The 23,248-nt window shown below is 48.6% G+C and overlaps 1 protein-coding gene across 2 annotated transcripts; it reads right to left on the bottom strand.

Annotated features, from left to right (window-relative positions):
* Positions 1-4,236: 4,236 nt before the first annotated feature.
* LOC105561240 (protein FAM214A) lies at positions 4,237-22,034 on the bottom strand. Of its 2 annotated transcripts, XM_012011043.1 has the most exons (9): positions 21,697-22,034; positions 12,341-12,558; positions 11,579-11,802; positions 10,777-10,999; positions 10,519-10,687; positions 7,703-10,280; positions 7,049-7,370; positions 6,674-6,873; positions 4,237-6,461 (listed from the first exon to the last, which is right to left on the bottom strand). In XM_012011043.1, exons 2-9 carry the CDS (start codon positions 12,554-12,556, stop codon positions 6,293-6,295), a joined length of 4,101 nt encoding a protein of 1,366 aa, XP_011866433.1. In that variant the 5' UTR covers positions 12,557-12,558; positions 21,697-22,034; the 3' UTR covers positions 4,237-6,292. The 2 variants fall into 2 exon arrangements, with proteins under 2 accessions (XP_011866433.1, XP_011866434.1); XM_012011044.1 differs by lacking the exon at positions 21,697-22,034 and having other exon boundaries at positions 12,341-13,357.
* Positions 22,035-23,248: the final 1,214 nt, after the last annotated feature.

Below are 23,248 nucleotides of genomic sequence, written 5' to 3'. Positions count from 1 at the left end.
GGAGGGAGAGGAGAGAGAGAGAGAGAGAGGTCCACGCGCGGGGCGATCCCGAGGAATCGGGCAACTGGGCGACTGGGCGATCTGTCAGCTGCGTCGCCGTCCCGAGGACGAGAGCGCGAGGGGGCGCGGTACGATATCGCGGGCGGAAGCGCGCCGTACCGGAAGGATCACATCCGCGTGGGAAAGCGGCGGGGCGAGTCCGCGCATTCTCCGGGTATCCCCTGGCGGCGGGCCGCGTGCCGCATCGCCACGGGAGAACGGCACGTCCTGTCCCGCTCCAGATTATCGGGGGGCACGCGGATGTTGGACCTCTACTTCCGGCCGCGACGTCTCATCGACGACCATGCGCCGACGGCGATCGACGACGGTCCGCCCGTGGCGGAGGAACGCGGCGACGGGACGCGCGCGCGCGAGCGCGAACGGGCGATCGGCCTCTCACCTCGACGGAGCTTAGAAAGTAGGCGAGTCGCCAGGCGCCGTCGCCATTGCAGCGCGAGAGCGGCCACGGAACCGTCAAAAAGGCCCACCGTGCGTGTCTATTCTCGCATGCGCGCGCGCGCACACACACAGTTGCACACACACACACGCGCACACACTGCCCACAGGATCTGCCTTCCTCGTACGCGACACACCCGCCCAATGGCCCGTCGACGGTGCCACTCGCGATAGGCGACGGCGACGCTGCGTTGTCGCCAGGCGAACGCTCTCAGGACCGACCTGTCGTCGTCGTCGTCGTAGTCTCTGGTCTTCTCATCGTCCGCGAGCCACGCGCGTCGCGTACCACGCGAGAACGTGGACGAGTCGCGCGAGATCGATGTATCCCGCACGTCTCACGTTCGAGCTAATCGCGTCGCACCCGCAGCCAAGCTTCTCGCGGACTCGCGCACGATCCAATCGCGGTGGAGAAAGCCACGGTGTCGCACGGTGTCGGGGCCGCGAGAGACTCGGACGCGCCTCTCTCGATATTCCTCTTTCGTTGCGACGCGACCGACACCTGGCGGATTCCTGTGCCGACCGGGCGAGCGACGTCCGCTCGGTAAAGGACGCGCTCGGCCGATGCTAACCCGAACTGTATATCGAGCAGGTGCATGGCCGTGAACGCTCGAATGACGGCCAACGTTTCTGCAGTCTCTCGTGTCGTGTAACGTACGTGGGTTTGTAATTCAAAGAAATTTTGAATTACTTGAAAGTTTATTATTCAAAGAAATGAACTAGCGCCATCTGTTGCAAAAATACGTCGCGACTTTACCGACAACCCAATATTTTGAAAAAGCAAACGATCAGCGCGATCGCGCCTTGTAAAGACATTTGTCATAAGAATTCATTGTTACGCAATGTTTTTTTTTTTCATCAAATTACCTTCACGGTGAGCCGAGCGCGTGCGAAACCTACACGTTCCCTCAAGTTACGCGGTGCTTTTTGTACGCGATAAAAATCCCTCCGTTTACGGGAAACGAGCCTAAAATCAAATGGAAATGGAGATATCTTCTCTCTCTTCATTTTTGCGACTCTTCTCGAGTCTCGACTGCGTCAAAAAAGAATCACGTCGAACGAATACTCCGCATAAATTGAGGAACGAGCAGTTCTAAGGAAAATCGTAAGACTCGTAACTTGTTTTCGTGAGACTCGTAAGATCCAACTTACGAATAATCTACGACCTTATGCACACCGTACGTCATACACGGAGAGAATTTTCTCTTAAAATTTATCCTGAAAATCGTGGAACAACGTGATATTTTCAAGAACTTTATGAGGATTTTTTGAAAATCAGCACGAAACTTTACTAGTTAAAAAGTTTCGAGAAACAACGAAATCTTAATGAATTGAAACATCTGCTTACTTGTAGAATATTACGAAAATTAACACAAGTGTTCTAATTCTAGCATTTTCATGTTGATTTTTATAACACTTTTTAAATTTACGTATAGAATTTCTTAGATTCTGGCAGTATATTTTATTTTTTTGTAGATTTTTGTAGAATTGTTTCCCGGCAGGGAACCTAGACTAAAATTCTTCGAAATGCCACGTTGTCCCACGATCCCATACATGTTTTTCAGGATAAATTGTAGGAAAGAATTCTCTTCGTGTACGATACGCATGTAGAATTGCAGATTACTTCTAAGTCTTAAGGTCTAAGCAGAATGGCAGTCTTGTATTCTTAAGACACGTACAAGACACTTATTGTGCGTTACTTTAAAATAAAAATTTAAAACGTAAAACATCTTAGAAGTACAAGACATTCTGCTCAGGCCCTCACGAAAACAAGTTACAGGTCTTACGATTTTACTTAGAATTGCAGCATTTAGCGTTTGTTTCTGATAATCGCCTATACTTAATTTCCCTAACGACTTTTACCTTTCGCCAAAGTTTCTAAACTCCAGCCGTCTCCGTGTTTATATCGTAAACAGAATTCTAATCTAGAAAGGGGTACGGAGAGGAATCGTATGCCAGCCAAAGGAGTGATACATTGGAACTGCGTTTGGGTAAGGGTGTCTCATACACTTGAGCTCCTGCCATGCACATATCATTTGATGTATTTGCTTACTTCTCGGTAAACTTCGCTAACAAGATCTCGACCAAGCCAGAAAAATACAGCTAAAATCGGTTACAATCGCCGTAAGACGGTCGCTTGTGTCGTTGGGTGGCGCAAGAAAAGATGATGATTCTCGGCCCGGGTCGATGCCACGATGGCGAGAGCTTCACCGAAGCGACAAATGTCGCGCTCCAAGTGCCACTTCGTTATTTTATTATAAAGCGCAACATTCGCTATCACTTTATCGCTAATCGAAACTCCTATCGCCACTTGGCGCAAGGACCATCCGGGCTGCCTTTTTTTACGCCATCCTATGTAAATTATATACAACGAACACGGCAGTGATATATATTTATATATTTACATATCCTTGCCATTCACTATGCTCTACTCTGCCGCCTGCAATTTTATCTACGGATCCGAGTTAGGATTTGTCCCACGAATAAACTTCAACGATCGACTCGTCACAATAATTATCGTCTCGACACGCTACTTTATTTCCCAAAAAGAAAACATCGACAAAATGTATTTAACAACGGTCACAGTCGTTCTCGTTAAACAAGAGGCGCGATCGCTCTCGCTATCTGTTCTGTACAATGTTTCGAAACGTCTCGCTGCTCGAAAGACGCGCGTCTATGCTAATCGACCTGGCGGATTGCAAAAAAAAAGTGCACGAGTTTAAAGTTCGCCGTCACATCGAGATACACGATGTTTCAGCCTTGATAAAAAAAAATATACGGAAAACAATTCGACTTTTGCAAATTCGTGATTCATTGCGGTGATAAGTGAAAAAAGTTAATTTACAATTGTTACAGTGAAAGAGGAACCAAGATTAATTTTCTTCCTTTATTACTGGTTTCTACGAACGTAAGCGGATAAATTGCACAATCTTAATATCGCAAAGAGAAAAAAAAGAAATTTTGAACGTAAAAAGTTCCTCGGAGAAAGTAAAAATTTTAAAATGCAATATATTTAAAACTTTCAAACATCTTCGTGGAAGATTTCGGTATACTTGAAAAAAATAAACGTGAAGAAATGTTTAATCGGTACACATTAATGCATACACTAGTGTATGCATTTTTATTAAACATTTAAATAATTTGTAAGGAAAGTATTTGTTTCTCTCTAAAAAAAAAAGACAAATAAATATAAAATCATAAGGGAATACGAATATCGGCATTCGTCCCTTTCTTATGACCGCAATTAAATGTGCAATTATTATGCTTTTGATTGCTATATATACGATTATCCAATTGCTATAGAAAATAACAATCAAAAATAATCTCTCTTTATACGTACAGCGACCTTTTTATATACCGCGATTTCCTACAAAGTTAATTTATTTTTGGAGGAGTGAAAGCTGCCTTCCTTTAATTCACAGTGAGAAAGACGCGAATGATTATGAAACCTTGTTCTTTTGCTCTCAACGCTTCAATTGCGCGAAACTCGATACGATTGAAATGAATTAAAACATTCACTAGCATCTCTCGTGACATGAACTTTCTTCAGCTTTTATAGATATAAAGAAACGGAATCGTACCTATAAACAGATCTGTAAAGATTTTAAATATTATAATTTTTACTACAATAATATTATTGATGTTATAAAAAGAATATTATTAAAATATAAATATCATTTTACTTTATAAATGTTCGTGTTAGTATGCTTATAATTTTTTATAATAAATTTTCTTACTTTAATCTAGATTCGATTGCCGATGTATTGACATACAATTAAAAATCATCATATACAGAAAGACCGTGATATGTTGCGTTTTTTCTCCTTCGTGAAGTAGTGTAACTTGATTGGTTTCCAGTGGGGAAAAGAAAAGGATTAACAACCCGAACGATATGTCAGCATCCTTGTAAACTGTAGATAATATTCGCTGGTGAAAGATCAAAGAAACAAGGTCTTCCCAATCGTTCACGTAATTCTTCCGCGCGATTTACATGGAGTGTCTTTAGAAAAATAAAGGATAACGTGAATCGTCACATTCGTTTGCTTCAAAACAGGCGTATCAAGGGCGTATTATCCTGCGGCTAGTTAGTAAATTACGCACGATTATATTTCCTCGCATGACGTATTAGTAGAATCGATTAAATCTAAGACGTGTCTGCTATCCAGAAATAGTTATTAATCTGTAATAATAATTATTCTTCTTTTTATAGTCTATCAAAATATTCATCACAGTGCTACGGACACAAAGATTGTGTTCTGGTTTATGTATATATACATATATATGTGTAAATAATCTTTTTTTTTTACTTCCGGGAAAAACCCACGAATTCCGGTCGCGTTCATTCTTGCGTTCGTCCCGAATCACAGGGAAGAAAGGAAACAAATCACAATTATGCAAATCACAAAAATCACATTTCGTTTTTCGGAAAAGAAATTTTGATTTTCTTCTCTCTTCTCGGGTTTTACGCCCTCGTCAGAAATTACAATGATCCGCTACAGAGACACGAAGTAATACGACGATTAACTTTGTACTTTTCATTGCACGTACCATTCAATCACAACACGTTTTGATCTTTCTCGACTTTACGCTCCATCGGAACGCGAGACCGAATTCGTCGACGTTTTTCCATGCTCATATCACTTTTTTTTTTCGATTAAACGTAGAGTGCTACACACACAATGGCAGTTTATATATATATATATGCATATACATATACATACATATATATACATATATACATATACACATACATATACATATATAATAGCGATATAATATATACATATGTATATATATATATCTCTCCTGCTTAAAAACTTTTACTCAACTTACTCTCTACGCGTGACTATATTTACAGCAATAAGTTGAGGAAAATGGCCTCTCAACGAGATCGTCCAGCTTGCGATAAACTCCACAAATGAAATAATTAGCAGGATGCACTATAGCAAGAATTACTATAGATGCCCAGAACAAAGAAACCTGACGTACATTCCTAACGCGAATCGATAGATTTTCCAATTTCAAGATTACACGCTAAATTAGGAATAGAAAGACTAATTGATTTAATTTAATAGAATTTTCGAATTATGTATATATCGCTATTATTATATTACAGAAACAAATTTAAAACAAAGAAACGGCGCGAACTTATTCTATCGTATCAATACGCTGTATTCTACTCTGCAAGTACGAATCACCGATCAAAATGAGACCGAGAGTGTAATCGCAATTTCGAGTCAATTTTACAAACCATTCGTGTTGAAATTGTCAATATGCGAAAGATCATTTTGGTAGCGAATATGCAAAAGATCGATGTCGTTCTAATAATTTTTGCGAAAGAAAAATAAGTGTTATGAACGCGTGTATAAATTATTGTTCCAACACGAACAGTTAAATCCACGTGTAATTTTCCAAATAATTTTCATTGTATTCTCGCGCTTTTTCGATTCTCGATTCCCTCTTAACCCTTTGCGATCTAAAATAATTTAGAAATAAATCATGTTTCGTAGTAGTGTTGAGAGCTACATTTATCATCTTAACATTATCACAATGGATTAACGTAATAACTTGTTCCTATTACTGCCAGTGAGAAATTAAATTAATAAATAAATAATAAAAACATGTCGGTTGTTTCTTTCCGGCACGAAAAATTACAATCGTCAAGCGCAAAGGGTTAAAAGAACAAAAATTGATTTCTAATTTGATATCTTATTCGAGCGTTTGTCGATCACAGTTCGACTTGAAGGGGACTGGGCGGGCGGAACGATTGGCAGCAGCCCCATGGAAAATACCACGTGGCTCAGCACCTTGGCGAAAATTTTGGATTTGTAGGACCGTGAATGTAACTCCTGAGTTCTTTCGGCGATTCCGAGCCCAAGTCCGACGCCGTGTCCACATCCGACCTCCGACAGATGATCATACGGATATCCGTATGCAGATAAATTCGACCTGATTTGCTGGACATAAATCTAGAAGGAAATTTCATGCGGGCATTTATTATTTCTTTCAGAAGTGAAAGTTGAGTTCTATAAAATATTTCTTAAAACATATATGCCAATTTTTCAACTGTTTAAATTTTGCAACTGACGTCTTATGTAACGTACGAGTTATACACTGGCTTGCAATGGTCTGACTGCTACGATCTATTTTTATAAACCACTTTGGTACAACTGATACATACCTAAGGTGAACGAGGTAGCGTAGTGTTTTGTCCCGCAGTGTTCTTTGACGTAAAAAAGTATGAGATCGCGGCGGCATATCGGAAAGATCGTACAATACTACGAACATCTTAACGACTGTACCCAACGGATTCAAAAGAGTCACTTGAACAGTGCCACTTCTTGGTACCTGATAGCCCTTTTTCTCAAGATTAATGTGAGCCTGTAAAATAACAGCGCAATGAACCATCGTCACGCACGTAAAAGAAAGAAGGAAATCTGTAATATCTCTGTTATCGAATTATTATATGGCCATCGATGGTGTGCTACATTTATTATTAAAAATGTAAACTATTCAAGAGACACGCTATATCGATTTACTGTTTGACAAAACGTACAAGGTATGGTGTGGAGACTTTGTCGTTGTCACCGAGTGTATAGAAGAACACAGTGACTGGAAGCTTCTGGTGTTTCGGGCAGAAGGAACCGCTGGCCCCGAGTTCCGCTGTGAAACCGTGAACCGTGGACACCGGTTCGAGTCTACCGTTCAACGCCGATTCCTCGAAGCTGCCTAGAAGAGCGTGACTCTGTGGTCGATGACGAGAGCTAGAGCGTCTTTTGGGTGTTTCCTCGCCTTCACCGGCGGTTTCCGCATCGCGATCGGTTTCTTCCAACGAGACTGCGCCCGGACTCGGCGGTGTATTTAATTCGAACAAAGCGCTAAACACGCAAAATGTTACTTTACAGAAGAAAATTCTATCGATATCCGCTCGACGGCATCAATAAACAGTATTGCATTTCTAATCTGAGATGCTTTCAAATATAATTATTTTAATATTTTCTATCTTTATGTTATTAATAATATATCTCGAAATATTGAACTCTTGTTTCCGCTATAACTTGCAAACAAAAAACTTTCAAAACGAATATTGTGAACATTGAACTTTTCTATAAAAAAAATACAATTATAATAGACACTTATAGTATAAATTAATAATATTATTTATTGATGCCGCTCAATTGTTTGTATCGTTTCCTGATAAACTTCGTACTTTCTTTTGGAGGAAACGGAATTCAAGCTGCTGTCGTAGTCGAAGCAACAGCTACCTCTTCTCAACGGCGCTGGACTAGAGGTCAACGGCAAACCAGTTCTGCTATGGAATACCATCGATGCAGCGTTCTCCAGGGATCTGCGGAATCTCTCCTGCTCGAGCGCGGACGGCACGCTCTTATCGACAGTTTCGTCGTCTCCCGTCTCTGCATTACTGTCCTTGTAATTGTTGCTCCGTAGCTTGGAAGACGAATATCCGCTCTGCGGAATAGTTGGAGTAGTCAAATTGCTCTTCTGAAGAACAGCAATGTCCTTTGTATTCTCGTTCTGCTCTTTATTTTCAAAAGGTTCCTTCGCATCTTCGAGTATCCGCCAATTGCAATGATTCTGCTGGTTATTTAGGCCCTCGGAATCGCATTCGCGATCATTATTATTTGTACTATGCATATTGCGTGGCTTTTGATGTGCGTCTTTTGTACTGAACGTCGCAGCATCCTCTTTCTTCTCGGTAGCCTCCGGGAAGTTCGCAAAGTCGATACGTCGCTTTGTCTTACTATATCTCGCGCTATGCAGATTCGGTTGTTCGTTGTTGTGGCGAAGCGACGCTGTATTTAAGCGTTGCGGCAGCGTTGGACTTGGCGAGGTCTCCTGCGAGAAGGAACTGTCCTCCGCTATCAATGCGATCCTCTTATCAACTTCTTTCTTAAACATCTGCCGGAACCGGTAGAATCTTTTATTCAGCGGCAAGAATTTCTCGTCATTGGATGAAGTGCTTCCGTGGTCCTGCTGATCGAGCTTTTCGATACTCGATAAGTGAGAATCGTCGTCGCTGCTGTCGTCGTCAATGCTAGTCGTCGACCTAGGTCTGGTCCCGTTTGATGAAATATCCGACAGGTCCTTTCGGTCCTTGCTGGTCCGCAGAATGGCTCCGAGTAGCACGTCAGCTTTAGTGGAAACGTTGCGCAAACGATCCACTTCCTCGCATGGATACATCTTCGCTTGCAGGTCACCGTTTAACTTGTTGGTGCCATCGGCAAGTTTCGAGCGCGCAGGCCGATAAACATTCTTGTCATAATAGACCCGGTCTAGAGGGCTTGGTTGTTCCTCCGGTACCTGATGGTCTATCTTTTTGCACAACCCACGGCTACAATCCTCGCAAGATTTAAGCGTGCGAACTCGAACTGTTCCAACGTGGCGATTTATCGAATTACTCCGAATTACTCCATCCTCCCAACCCATGTATTTTGCCGTGTCATCACTGCTCCTTTCGGGTCGTTCCCCGCGTTTCCTCACATTCTTAACAGTGGCTCTTCTACGTCCCGACGGCGTCCTCGCTCGCAGTACCGCTAACACTTCGTCAACCTCTCTCTGGCTCAATTCGAGATTGCAGTTCTTGAACTTGATCTCGTTCGTACTCTGCTGTGCAATCGTCTGTTCCGGCTGTTTCACACCTTCGTTCTTCATCTTGTTGCTATCAACGTAGCCCTTCGTTGCCGCAACACCCAGAACTCTTCCAGGTACTTTGCTGAACCAATCCAATAATCCTCCTTCTTCTCTCTTTTCTTTCTCGTCCGGAACTGACAGTTTCCACATTAATTGATTCAAATCCGGCTTTCCAGTCTTTCTCTGACCATTCTTGACGGTACTATCTTCCTTGTTAATCTCCAATGCGTCTTGACCGGCTGATATTTGCGCGTCAGTGATAACCTTATGGATATTTTTAGGATAACTCTGATGTACGATGCAAGCGGAATTGTCTAGTGTTTTTTGCATCCATTTATGCGTCGAGGGTCCAGGATTTGATTCGTGGAAGGGATTGGGCTGAGCGTAGGGATTGATCGGAGCGTGGTTAGATGCGACAGTTGGCGGCTTGTAATTTTTTTCGGAATCGTTGAAACGAGCTTCCTTTGCACCACGGAAGCTTTGAAATTTACTATTCATATTGCTATTCTGCCACGAGGAGACAAAGGACCAACTGGTGGGAGCAAAAGGACTAAGATTGTGCAATATCCCACCACTCTTTGCGGGTATCATGTCCGAGGAGCTACCGGATTCTTTTCCAAGATTGGTCGAATTCTTAGCAGAATTATTGTAGCCTTCTTCGATCCGATCAATGTTCTTCGAATTAGCAATCTCCGCGAGTTCTGTCATCGTATGCTTGCAACGTTTCTCCAAGTTGCCATCAAGCTCCTCAATTTTTAAATGTATCTTAAAACAGCGTTCCAAGTCCGAGTTCCGGTTGTTATGAGTCCTCACCTCGTTCTTGTTCTCCAGTTTATTCTGAAGAGTTCTTGCGACGCTACGGTTGTTGTTCACCATCTCGGCAGTGCCTCTCGTTAAGCTCGAACTGGTGTTGTCCCTTATTTCCTGTGGTAGGTATTCTTGAACGGACGGCAACGGTGCTGGTTGCAAAGTCACACAAGAACCTTCCGCCGGGCCACAGGGAAGCGAGCGGCGACGTTTCCGTTCACCATTGGATCTGATAGTAGGTGACAAAGGGGATGTGTCCTCCTCTTCGCAACGGCAATCATGTTTACCAGATTTGTTACAAGTGGTTTGCAGTCTGTCGTCCACGAGAACTGTCAGAAAAGCGATTTATATTTACGGTTTACATTCAAATAAGGATCGCTCTGTAAAATAACTTAAGCCTTGTGTCCACGATCCGAGATCTGTGTCCAAGTCCCGAGAAATGTGTAGCTAATCAATTTGCATCCTTTACGGAAAAGCTGAAAGTTAACTGGCTACACATTTCTCGGAACTGGAACTTGGGCACAAGGGTTTATAGATAATCCCTGCAAGTCAATATTAGTTTATTACCAGGTAAGACAAGACCCTCTGGATTTTGTGCGCTGCCGGATCCCATCGGGATGCTCTTGGTGGGTGTTAATGCTCTTGCGATATCCTCTTCGTCTATCTCCTTTTTCGGATGCAGCGGACACGCGAGTACAGGCACCTCCTTCATCCGCGGCAGAGCCCACATAGTTACCTAAAATTTGCGCCAATAAATTAATTTACCGACACCAATCTTGTCGACCGCATAATCGATTTATACGTGACATAATCTTATAATGTTACCTTGATGGAATTTCCGTCGCCGCTACCAGCCAGAGGGAAGGTATGCTCCATCGGTGTCTCTCGGAACTTGCTGAGATTGTCTTCATTGTGCGATACGATCCGAGTCGCTATGTAGCTCGGCTCCGCGCCGTTGCTGCGTGACCACCACGCTGCAACTTGGCTAAAGTGTAACCGTGAACGTACTGCTTGGTACAATCCTTGAAAATTCATTGGTTCCGGACTCCTGAAAGAAACCGGGTACAGGCATAACATAAAAGGAAAAGATTTAGACGTAAGTCTATTCTGTCGATAACGCTGTGTAATGCAATATCCCTACGTAGCACTGGAGAGACGGAGAAAAAGAGCAAAGAACAAAACGAAGAAACAGCTAAAGAGATACCCGCGGAGCGAAAATCTTCTACGGAATACATTCCTTAGGAGTCTTATTAAAGTTCAAAGATTCAAGAACTGAAGGGACGAAGACAAGAATCCGGAATGAACAGAGGAAAGTCCCTTTTTATGAGATAGGCTTCCAATATGAGACAGCAGGTTTTCAACATCCAAATTCAACTACAAATCTTCTTTCGCAACGATCGCATGATCTGACAATGAATTTGCCATTAAACAAATGATAAAGCCAATAAACAACGTCTGTTAACTTAGCAGAAACCTCGCTCTCCCTCGTATTAGGAGCGTATCTCATAACAGGGGACCTTTCTCTAAATATATCGAGTTGAAAAATTATCTAAAATCAAGATCGAAACATTCTCGTTGTTCGATACATTTTGCCTTGCAGTACAGAGTGAAATAAAGCGCGACTTACTTGCTCGGGACAACGCAGATGCACCAGTACTCGAGTAACATCTCCGAAGCACATTTCTGCCATGGTGAAATGGGTAAGGACGGCACAGGGTACACGGGATACTTGCAGGTGGACTTTGTCAAACCACACGGACAATCGCTGCACAAAAGCACCTCAACGCACAGGTATGATCCAGTAGCGAGGCGTTCCGTGATCTCCTGAATTAGTACTCGGTATCGATTGCACTTGAAAAATTCAAGGGAAAAATGTAGGCGACAATGTTTTTGCAAAAAGATAAGAGAAAACTTTGATAAACTGTCCTTGTTGCGCAATGTATGTACGTGCAGCATAATCGCGTTGTAGTTTTCATAAAAATAGCCATTTCGTTGATCAATAATGAGACGCGTATTATAATTTTTTCAAATATAAATTTCACAACTTTAAAAACAAAATGCAATTATCCCGGCGTTTCCAATTGGCTCGATTTCAACGAAGCGTCCGATCTCCGTAATAATAATCGCGCTTATTGTTATTTTCATTATTTAATCGTTAAAAAGTTCGCCTACAAGTGCGCGTGTTATCTAATCTATTGTAATATACGTTATCTTCCGTTACGTGCGGCGTTTCAACAATTTTTTTTCCCCTGCAAAAACGAAGATTGCTCCGTTTAATTGGCAAATTGACGAATGCCTCCGATGGCTTTTACATTCAGCTGGCAAAGCTGCGCAGAAGTAGGTCGCCTAGGAACAACCGAGAGTAACGGGGACACCATATGTTACGTACCAGATAGTTGTTCTCCTCGCACACGTGGTCGTTTGGTACCGCCTGCATAGGCGGTGCGCAGTGTGGGCCCTCTTTGTAGCCACGCGGAGGGCCCTGGATCCTCCCTTCGCACACAAGGACTCCAAGGGCTCGAAACATACTAAGAATACCACCCCGACCGCCAGCCCCGTTCGGGCTGGAGGTGCCTCCTCCCGTCACCGCGCCTAGGCAGTGCATACCTATAATGCGAAAACAAAAGAAAAACCATAAATGTTAATCCATCGCGCAGAAAGAGGATCTACTTTTTACTCAATCGAGACGCCGAGCGCGATAAGTAGGAGAAATAATGAAAAAGCCGAGGTCGCGAGATTAGAAATAAATTAATTCGACAAAAGTACAGCTCGAGGATGAAACTCATCGGCGCGGGTGATCTGATGTGACATTTACAATTGATATTAATTGCATTCTTGTCGAAAGATATGAAATTTGCGAGCTTCGCGCCACGGCATTGTTCTCTGCCGGCAGGAGTCAGCCAGACCGAATCAACCAAATCTTGGTTAATTATTTTTAGGAAGCTGCCGCGCGTCGTCAGCCTCGCGAAGAAGCTTATCATCGGAGCAGATCGCGATCGCCCCGCAATCCCGGGATACGCGCGGGTCCAATGTGCTCGAGACGGCTCGTAGGAGCCTCCTGGATTTTTGTCGTCCCTTTAAATTTGTTGTTGTGTCACGTCCGCAGGACTGGTTATAGCCACCGCGCGTAGTGCACGTGATGAAAGAAAACGAGGTGCAGTTCGCGGCCTGCCGCGGCGGGTTACAGGTTTCCCGAACGGTTAGTACAATCATCGGTAGGGCCAATGCGACTCGCGCGTCGCCGATTCGCGAGTTTCGCCGACGATCCCGCGAGTAGACCCATTTAATGCCTCTTCGAGTGACACATCGGAGGCTGCGGACTCGAGACGGGCTCGAATTTCGTATGCCGCGCACACGAAACGTTACCGCGAACGTTACCGATCTTTCCGCTTTACGATACCGGTACTTAATAAAAAAAGAAAAGAAAGAAAGAAATGTACACCGACTGCGATCATGGAGTTTCGTGACTTTTAATGAGAACCCGCGGGCGCGAACGATACGCCCCTGCCCGACAGGGACTAGCTGCTTCTAACTGTAATCAGCAAGGCAAAAGCATTTTTATGCTAATGACACTATGATGCAACGCACAATTTAACGGGCAGAAATCTTTTCGTTCACGAGCTGGCGTATTCGCGCAAATGACGAGTCGGACGGCGCTCTGGTTGTCCTAAAGTGTCATCGTCTCGGGTTTCGAGTAATTACTACGCGATGAGCACTAGCGATTAAGTAATATCAGTTCCATCGATCGACTTATCAATTACGTTTTTGTATCGTTCCATCGACAAACAAGATAAGTGTACTCTCCGCTCGGGATAATATTTGCCGAAGTGTACCGACGCACAATCGCGTTTCGCCATTTAGAAAAAGGATCAGCACGCGCGGGGAGAGAAACGGGGCAAGGAGGGGACCGTTTGAGTAGGCGAGAGAAAAGAGTTCGGGTGAAAAAAAATTTTCCAGAGAAAATACCGAGAGGTCCGTCCCCAGCCTGAAACTTTTCCGCGGTCTTGTTCTTCAAGCGATTCGAACAGTCCCTCCTTACCCCGCGACGAGCAAAGGGAGGAGCAGGAACGGATCGATTCGCCCCCTTCCCCCCCCCCCAGAATTAGTCCCTGGCTACGTCCCTGCGTGTTACCGCGTTCGCGAGAAATTGTTAACTGAAGCGACTGAGGCCGCCTTCGATTTTCGACGAGCCGCACACGTTATCGGGAAAGCGGACGAAAGGCGACGTCTCGGGCGGGCGAAAGAAAATTATTCAGCGTATCGCGTGTACATGTGTGCGTGTGTGTGTGTGCACGCGATCGAACGGGTCGCGAGAGCGCTTAACGTCGCGTTACATAAACGGAAAGCCAGCACACGAGCGGAAACTCGAGGTCTCTTAATATCCACTCTCGCTGCCCACGTTACGTCAGCGAGACACCCGCCAGCCGTCCTGCCGTCCGGCTGTCTCGCTGTGATTTTTCACCTTCTTAATCTAATCTTAAACGAAAGACAAAGAAGCGGGGCGACGCGCGCGGCGTGCGCCTATCCTGGCCGCGGAGCGCAAAAGCCTCCCTGCGGAATCGTCGAAGCGCTCGCTTATCGCGAATGCGGCTCGAACCTTCGTAATTATTTCGCAATTAGAAGGCAACTTAATATACGATTGTCGGCCTGCATGTAGCTGTACATAATTAACGTTCGCACAATTCGATGGTACAAATAAAAAAAATACGCGGACGAGACACGTCCGCGCGCGAGCGCGAATGATTTCGTTTCGACGTGTCTCGTTTGATTTAACGAGTGAAACTCCTCCTCACAGAATTAAATGGACGGCGAACAATGGACGGACGTGGGCAACGGCGGCGCTCGCGTCGCCCCTGCGGCACGTCCGCGCGAAGGCAGGCGGCCGGGGCGGGGGGGGGGGCGAGGCGACAGAGGGGGGTGGGGTCTGGCGGAGCGAGAGTGGGGGGGGAACGGCGTGTATCGATGGCGTCGTCAGCTGAGCGCACCGCTCACAGCTGGGCGCGAGCGACGCTGTCGCCGAACAGCTGATCGCGTCGTCGCGCTGTCAGAACATGGCGAGCCAGCGCGCGCCGCGGGCCGGGCGAAGCGTACCGTCCATTTTCAGCTCGCGCTGACCAAACCGGGCCCCGTGCGAGAGCCCAGGGCCGTACAGGGCACGAGGACGCGCGTTTCGCGGCTCCGACACGGCTCGGCCACGTATACGTGAGTCAGGAGAGTCCAATCGTGAATCACGCGCGGGCTAGGTCTCGCTTCTGATTCAGGGAGCCTGTGCGGTCTTCTTCGGAGAAGAAGCAATTATTCAGCCGCGAGAAGCGGGACGCGAGGCTGCGCCTTCGTGCCCCTCCTCCGAATCTAGATACGATTGGATGCAAATAGACGCGCGGTTGGAGAGAGAGAGAGAGAGAAAAAAAAAGAGGAAGAATACGTCACATATGTTACGTTGATTCTTGAGATTCGTCTGTTGAACGTATCGCGGCTTCTAACTTGAGCCAACGGCACACGACACGATTTTTCCCGCTGGATTAAGCCAACGGCGCACGGTACTATTTTTCATACTGGTTTCCTTACGTGAGCCAAACAGGATTCAGGTTTAAGTCACCTGATCGAAAACTCTGCATCCTGATTGGCTCTCGCGAGGAATCCAGTGAGGAAAAATTGTAACGTGTGCCGTTGGGCTTTAAATCGAGACCGATTTCATCCGAGTCGCTCGGCGAAAGGGATTATCCTTTGAACTTATTACCTGTTTTGAACGCGCAACCGATATTCACGCTTGCGGATGCGGATAACGAGGGCGTTAAAGGTTCTCTCGGCTTTGTATGAGGACACGTCACACACAATCATTCCGTCATCTTCATTTACCTCTCCCTGGCAGCCTGAACGATAAAGGGCAAAATACAAAGTTCGGAATAAATAGAACACGGCGGAGCGAAACGTGTCCCGCTGTCGCAGACGCGTATTAATGACGTGCCAGTGACGCGACGTGAAATTCCCTCACGGTTTCCTGTGCTCGCGCGCATTCGTCTCGCCGAGTCAAATTTTTCGATGGAAACGAAATTGCACGACAAACGAGTTCAGGTTCGTTCCGAGCGGCGTGCACGTCGATCTTGTCCGTTCTTCGACTGGCAAAGGAACGCTTTCAAGACTGCCCAGAAATAAACTCGCTCTTCCGGTAGGTTTGTCGGCATTTACGATGGCGAAACGCGGCACTATCGACAAGAATATCGCGCGCATTCGCGCCGCGCGTTTAACTCTTGGGAGATAAAGAGGCTCGGTTATTATCGCGCTTCGACGTTGATCCGCGGTGTCGGGTTACGGGGGGGGGGGGAGAAGCGCGGGGAAATTTTTCAAACGGATGAAGCATTCGGACTCGGGGAAATTCGGTCAAGATCAACACGCGAAAAGGCATTTTCGACGTTGGAAAAAAATGCAACAATCGCCGTCCGACTTGACCTTTAGCTGCGGTATCTGCGCGCGGTGATCGGCTCGATCGCAGCCGATCGCAGAGCTGCGTTCCACCGGTCACAGTCCCCTGCTTACGGGGTTCGAGCGGAATCGATGTCTTTCAGCTAGGTCACCTAAAAAAAAGGAGATAAAAAAAATCCGGAGCGCCTATCTACCGGGCGTTCCGCATTTTACGAGCGAACGAGGGCTCGAAACTGGGTCGACTGGCCCAAGTAGCGCGGGGGAGCACGGTTTCCGGGCGAACCTATCTCCCGATTGTTAGAGAGACAAATCTCCGATAATACAACTTCTCTCCGAGCGGCGAGACTTCTCCCGGGAGAGAGGAGGCAAGGTCCAGAAATTGAACTCTCTTCGGGATCGCGAGGAGCGACTTCATTATCGCGCGGAATGGAGACGACTGGGACTAATAAGAATGAAACGTGGCGGGAGAACGAGAGGTCTAAACAGGAATATTCGGGTCAATACGAGGTCTGCAAAATGCAGCTTGCCCGCTCGCACTGCCCCCCCCCCTCCCTCCCCAAGTATTTTTATTCAGTTGTTAAACGTTACTGGCGGTACACGGGTTTCCGTGACGCAAGCACGTAAGCGGCGGATTGGATTTGAACGCGAGACTTGAAATAGATATTGGTCGGTTCCGGATGTTTAGCAACGCGGCGACTTAACGAAAAAAAAAAAACAATAAACCCGCGCCGGTGAAAGCGAGTTTCGATGGTTTCAGGGGGAGAGAAAGGAAATCATCGGTACGATTTCTTTCGCAAGAGCCGCTAGATTGCAAGATTACAATTCAACGCCTTTCGCGAAATACTTGTTTCCTCGCGCAAGATGCCGCGTCAGCTGTGCACGGACATCAGTTTACGTCAACGAGCGCGGCGAGATACGCAGGTCTTATTCTGCATCGACGACTGTCTTAAACGCTGTCTTGTATTACAAGCAGATTAGACGTGTGCTCGTAATCTTTTCGTATCGCAAGTGCGCCTCTCCCCCGTTTCAGCCTCGTCGCCCGCGGACGCCTCGCCGAGGCGCGGAGACCATCTCGGCTTCGAATAAAGGTTTCTGCCTGCGAAGGCAGGGCAGGCCGAGACCGGAGAGGGTAACGAGGTCAACGGGTGGGAAGCAGTGGGTGCAGATCTAGGTTACCTGTATATTATGCAACCAACACTACTGTAATTTCATGATTGCGCGTGGTAACACATGCCTACGTGCGCAGAGTGCGCAGCACGAAGCGACGACCACGAAAGTAATTGTATGCGCTCCGATAATGCGCCGCTTATGTTCGGCCGGCGAACAGAAATATTCGCGTCGTCGTGAATCAATCTTCCGCGAAAATCCCGTCTCGCGGTCCCTCGGCGTCCGCGTCCTCCGCGCGCAAAGGGATCTATTCTCAAATTACGCGAGAGAACGGCAATAATCCGATAGATCGAGTTATCTCGTCTAACGTCCTAGAATTCATCGAGCGCTCTCTCAATAGCTGCCACAGTCCGGATTCGATTGCGCCTTAGCAACAACGCCGAAGGCGTTTCAACCTTTTCAATCCTTAACGCCGCGCATCTTTAACGTCCGCGCGACCAAGTTTTATATCTGAAATCTGAAACGTGTCCCGTAAGACGGTACACGTTTCACACCGCGAAAAGTCACGTCTGCCGAACGAGCGCTCCGATTATTGAAAATCTTCGTCGCGATTATCACAACGGCATATTCCCGAGACCGAATCAAGTAAAAAAAAGTCCTGTACTACTTCCCCCCCCCCTCCCCGACAAACGGTTATCGAGTTATCGCAAGCCAAATATTGAAAGAGTTATCAATTTTCTCTCGAATATCTGAAAAAGTATTAGGCAAATCAAAAAATGTTTCAGACAAAAGTTGTTCATATTAATTAGTAGAATAAGACGGTGTAATAAGCAATAGGGGATTCCGTTAAAAAAAAATAGAGGTGACCTTGAAATCTCCGAAGCGCCTCCACATTTTGAAGAGACACCACTGACATGTCACGGCTCCCTCGATATAGCACAGCTTTCGTGATTATAATTTTTTCACATCTCTAAAACTAGCGGAGATATCCGAGGTGGGCCAAAGCTATTCGCCGCGCCCCGTATATTCGTCCTTTCTACGCGAATACTTGGGTTCTTTGTGCGTTGTTTTTTTTTTCCAAGAGGTAATTTTGTCAAGACACATTTTCACCGGCGAAAAGTTGGAGCTGCCGAAGGGGTTCGTAGTGAAAGCAATAACGCCGCGAAAGGAGGCCAGTGTTTTTGGAGTATCTTACACGTGTATATATTTCTGTTGGCTACAGCGCGCCTCCTGATATCGCGGGGCCTTACGTAATGCATAAAAGACAAGGGACAAGAGAGAGAGAGGGAGAGCGAGGCCAAGCGCGTTTCCTAGCGCGTGCAGCCTTGCCGAGGGACGACGACGACGACGACGACGACGGTGCAACGCGCTGCACCTTCGGCCGCGGGTCGCCTATAAGCGAACCTCGTATTTATAGGCACTCGGCACCAAGGCCGATTCGCAATTTTAACTCACGTGGACACGCGCGAGACCTCGCAGATTTCTCGCGTGACGCCTTTTTTTCTCTCTCTCTCTTGCGCCCTGCGAACGCTGGCCACCACCTTTATCGACGCCTCGGTAAGGCCCTCCCGGCGCGGGGAGCGGAGCACGCCTTATCCAATGTGGACTCTATCGCGTTTGCACACTCGGCGGAAAGCCATCAAAGTGTAAAGCAACGTTAATTGCGCAAAGAGACGCCGTTGATCGTCAATTAGAATTCACAAACGAAATCAACGGCGCGCACACATTTGCACGGCTGTGCAGTTGCGGGGCTAGAAAAAAAAAAGAAAAGAAAAAATGCCAGTGTGCCGCACTGACCACGTTTCCACCGAGGGTCGGAGTCGGGTCAGAATCGGGTTGGGGTGAGCGCTCGTGCGGCGGAAACGCCAAACCCGAGCCCTGCCTTGTAAAATTTTAAGGTTAATGAGGTTCGGTGGACCAAATGAGGTTCGGTGGAAACGACGGGAGTCTCGCTGGGTTCCTGTACCGTCGCCGTCCGGTTAAATAGTAACAAGTGGCTTTTTGATTCTCCTCGATTCTGTTTCACCTTGGAATTTTCTAAGGCAGGGTTCAGGTTTGAATTTGGTGTTTCCGCCGAAGCGCCCACGTTATTCACGCGGGTACGAAAAGCCCTGGCGCTTTCGCGCGCCGCACGCGCGAGCTGGTGCGCGAGTTTTCGAATGTTTGCGCGCGACTCGTTCGATATCTCGCTCGAATGTGCCGCGAGTGTGTTTTTCAATGCCGGGGAGATAATCCGGGCCCGGAAAGCGGCGAGGGACCAGCGCCCGGGCCTCGTCTCGCCCCGATCCTGCCGAGTCCTCGTCTCCCCGTTCGCGCGAGGCCGAACACGCCACCTCGGGATTCGCGTGAGGAACGATCGGGGGAAGCCGAAACCCGTGCACCGCGGGCGTCACCTTGAATTTTTTTAGGTAGACATCCAAAACAGCTGGGTTCAACGAACGGCTGAGACATCGCCCCCGTCTTGTTTTGACACGGCTCGCCCCGGGAGAGAGAAAGAGAGAGAAAGAGACGCACGCTTTCTCCCGACCGCACGGCCATAAAAGCTCAGGGGGCTCGGCTGGACCCGGCAACGAGCTCCCGAGTTACAATTTATTTGTCAGGCTCGCTGAACGATTACGCAGGTACGGACTGGCTCTTGGACCTGGGCTGCGGCACGTCGGAAACAAAGAGACCGATCTCGATGGTTACTTTCTAATTCTAGCTTATAATCTAGCGGCTATCCGCTCTCTTGTACGACAAGTGGAACGGATTATTATTTTGCCGACTTGCAGCACCGGCAGATAAAGCGAGCGACTTTTTTTTCCCCGCTGTCCCATTAGTCGTTCCGACGTCTCGCAAATATCGTCTCGAGCGCATGTTAATATTATCGGGGCGCGATTCTTTATCACGTCCCGAGAAGGAGAACGCCAAGTCGATCCGCCGAAGTGGCTCGCCGATGTGGCACTTACAAATTACTTCGTTGCGTCTCGCGCCTCGGTGTAATTTACGCGGTTACTTATCTTGAGCGACGTGATTTCTCGAAACGTTTCAGGCGGGGGAACAGGGTTTCCGCCCCGGTTTTCAACCGAGGTCCTCGAGAAACGTCTCTAAAATTGCGAGTGCAAAATTTTCCCTTCGACGTCGACGCGAGGCACCGCCGCGAGGGCCGTGCGGCAAAAATTCCCGGGAGCAAACGGGGGAGGTAATGAACAAAGGGCTTGTTTGATCATCGGGACGTAGAGACGTGTGTGCTCCAGTTCTTTAAAAGCCGCCACTAGATTCAATTCCCATCCGAGAGTGCGTTGCGGACGCAAGCACGTCTCGCATTCTTCTCACGCTAGGAAAAGTTGCCTATCGTAAGGGTAGAAGGGTTAAAATGCGCCCTCTCTCTCTCTCTCTCTCAGTCCGTCTGTCCGCCGCTCGTCATGCGAAATCCAGTCGAGAAACCAAAGCCGAAGGAGGGCAGTGCCGAGGGGACAAATAACAATCAGCCGTCAGGCTAGAGCGACGAGCGGACAAAGGTACCCCCTCCTAGCTGTCACGAACAGCTGGAACACGACGCCGCGCGTCTGGAAATGTCCCGAGGTACGTGACACAACGCCCGCGGTACGTTCGGACGTTTCGAGCGGAGACGCGCGCAATTTCGCGTCTTCGCCAAGCGCCTGGCATCGGTCGGCGCGAGCTGAAGCAACGAGGAAAGGAAAACGCACGGGATCCGGGGAGAAAGTCTTTCGCGCTGGCTGGGCAGCGGGTAGCACCCAAACCGCAGCACGGGGCGGAAACATATGCGCGCTCCGAATTCGGAAGAGTTCGCGCGGCGGCTGCTCGGGCCACCCCACCACCCCCCGCGAAGATGACGAAATCATCTCCAGCTTCGAGCGTGTCTCGCGGGAGCGCGTGTCGATTGGCACGAATTCCGCGTAAACGGACACGTCGCGTCGTCCCTCAACCTTGGATCGACGACTCGGTCGCGTTTCCGCGCGATCGGGAGCCCCGACGACGATTTCGGTCGCGAGAAAACGCTTTCTCTCGCGAGAGCGCCCTTGCTCGTGTCGAGGGACGGGAATGGGGACGAGCGGGCGAAGCAGCGAGCGCGCTGTCACGCGCGCGAGAGAGAGAGACAGCGGATCGGGAGAGACGCGCGACGGACTACGACAATGACAACAACGGCGACGGCGACGACGGCGACAAAGGCAGTGACGATGACAATGGAGAAATTGGCGCAAGCCCGTTTACCGATTCGTAGCGCTCACGCGAGTCTGCTCACGATCCCACCGACGAGCCTGGAGTCGTTCCCGTGGGTCAAATGATCCCGTCGACGGGCCCCATGGCAGCCGACCGTCGGCGCAGCGTCGCGCGGATGATGACAACGGCGCTCGGTCCGATGATCCTCGCCAGCTCCTCCTCCGCAGCGCGGTGGGACGCGCCACTCGCGGTGTCGGTGCCGCTGCGACGCGGGGGCCCCGAGGAGGGAAATAGAAGCAGAGAGAACCGAACGCGCCAGGCGAGTGTAAACGCGCGCTCTCTCTCTCTCTCTCTCGCGGGGAGGACGGAGCACGGGGGCGGCCGGGAGGGAGCGAGAGGAGCGAGAGCGCAGAACGCGGCCGCGGGACTCGCGCACGCGACCCGCTCGATGGTCTGTTGCCAACTGGCTTGACCCCGCGAGCACACGAGCGAGAAGTGCGAGAACCAGGCGCGCGCGCCAGCCGAGACCCCGCCGCTCGCCGCGAGCGGCGTGCGCTATCGGTTACGGATGCGCGACTGATAGCCTGCCAACCCTACCGGCGGGGCGCTCGCCGCTCTCGCCGCCCCGGACGGCCCGGACTACTCCGGAACCCTCCCCGAGGCCCCGGAGACGCGTATACGTACGACGCGCGCACGCCGTTTCCAGACGAGCAGAGAGCCCGAGTACCATCAGCTGATACGAGCCGGACGTTTTCCACGGCGATTTAAAGGCCGCGGCGAGGAGCGGAGCGCTGTCCAGCTGCGCCCGAAACGGGACGGGACGAGGGGTCGAGGAGGGGGGGGGGGAGGAGAGGGGCGGAGCGAGGGTCGAACTGACCTGGACAATCGATTACAACGCCCGCCAGCTCCGCTCGTCCACTGTTATATTTCTCGCATACAGTTGTTGAAATGTCAGGCGCGATTACAATGCCCAGCGTGCGTAAACGCTACGAGAGAAACTTAAGCTCTAACGTCGACCAGGCTGTCCATCCAGTTTGTCGTCTAACCTAACTTAACCTAACGGCGCGATCGGACGATCGACCGTAGCTCGTGTTCCACGTCTCGGGGCTGCGATTCTCTTTCTCTCTCTCTCTCTCGGCCCCCGACTCGTTGATTCGATGGTAAAAAAACGGCACACGTGTGCACGAAGGACGGACGGACGATTTCGCGTGGGGAAAACGGTACGCGCGATTTCACGTCGCCGCGCGATCTCGCCGGACAAAACCGACGGGGCCGAGAAACAAGCCCGGGGAAAGTACATCGAGCGGATCGGAAGAGAAATTGGCGTGAAATTGAGTAGAAAAAGCGTCGACGCGCGAGCCCTACCTCGATCGCCGACGCGAGATCCGCGTCGCGCCACGCCGCGCGCCCCGCGGCGGCGCACGCCGGAACTACACTCGGCACGGCCGCGGGCGCGCGATTGGCTGAGCCGGGGCGGCCGTCGCAGCGCCGCGGGTGCGCGCGGACTCGGTTCAATTTCTCCGCGAACTTACCGGCCGCTTAAATGGGGTAAAGCGCGCGGAGAAAAATCGGCGGAAAACGGCGTAGACGCGACGCGCACGCC

This window comes from Vollenhovia emeryi, unplaced genomic scaffold, assembly GCF_000949405.1.
Source record: "Vollenhovia emeryi isolate VEMERY1.0 unplaced genomic scaffold, V.emery_V1.0 DF939209.1, whole genome shotgun sequence".
NCBI classification, from domain to species: Eukaryota; Metazoa; Arthropoda; class Insecta; order Hymenoptera; family Formicidae; genus Vollenhovia; species Vollenhovia emeryi.
Note: the sequence above shows the minus strand (reverse complement) of the source record. Positions and strands in the feature narration are given on the sequence as shown.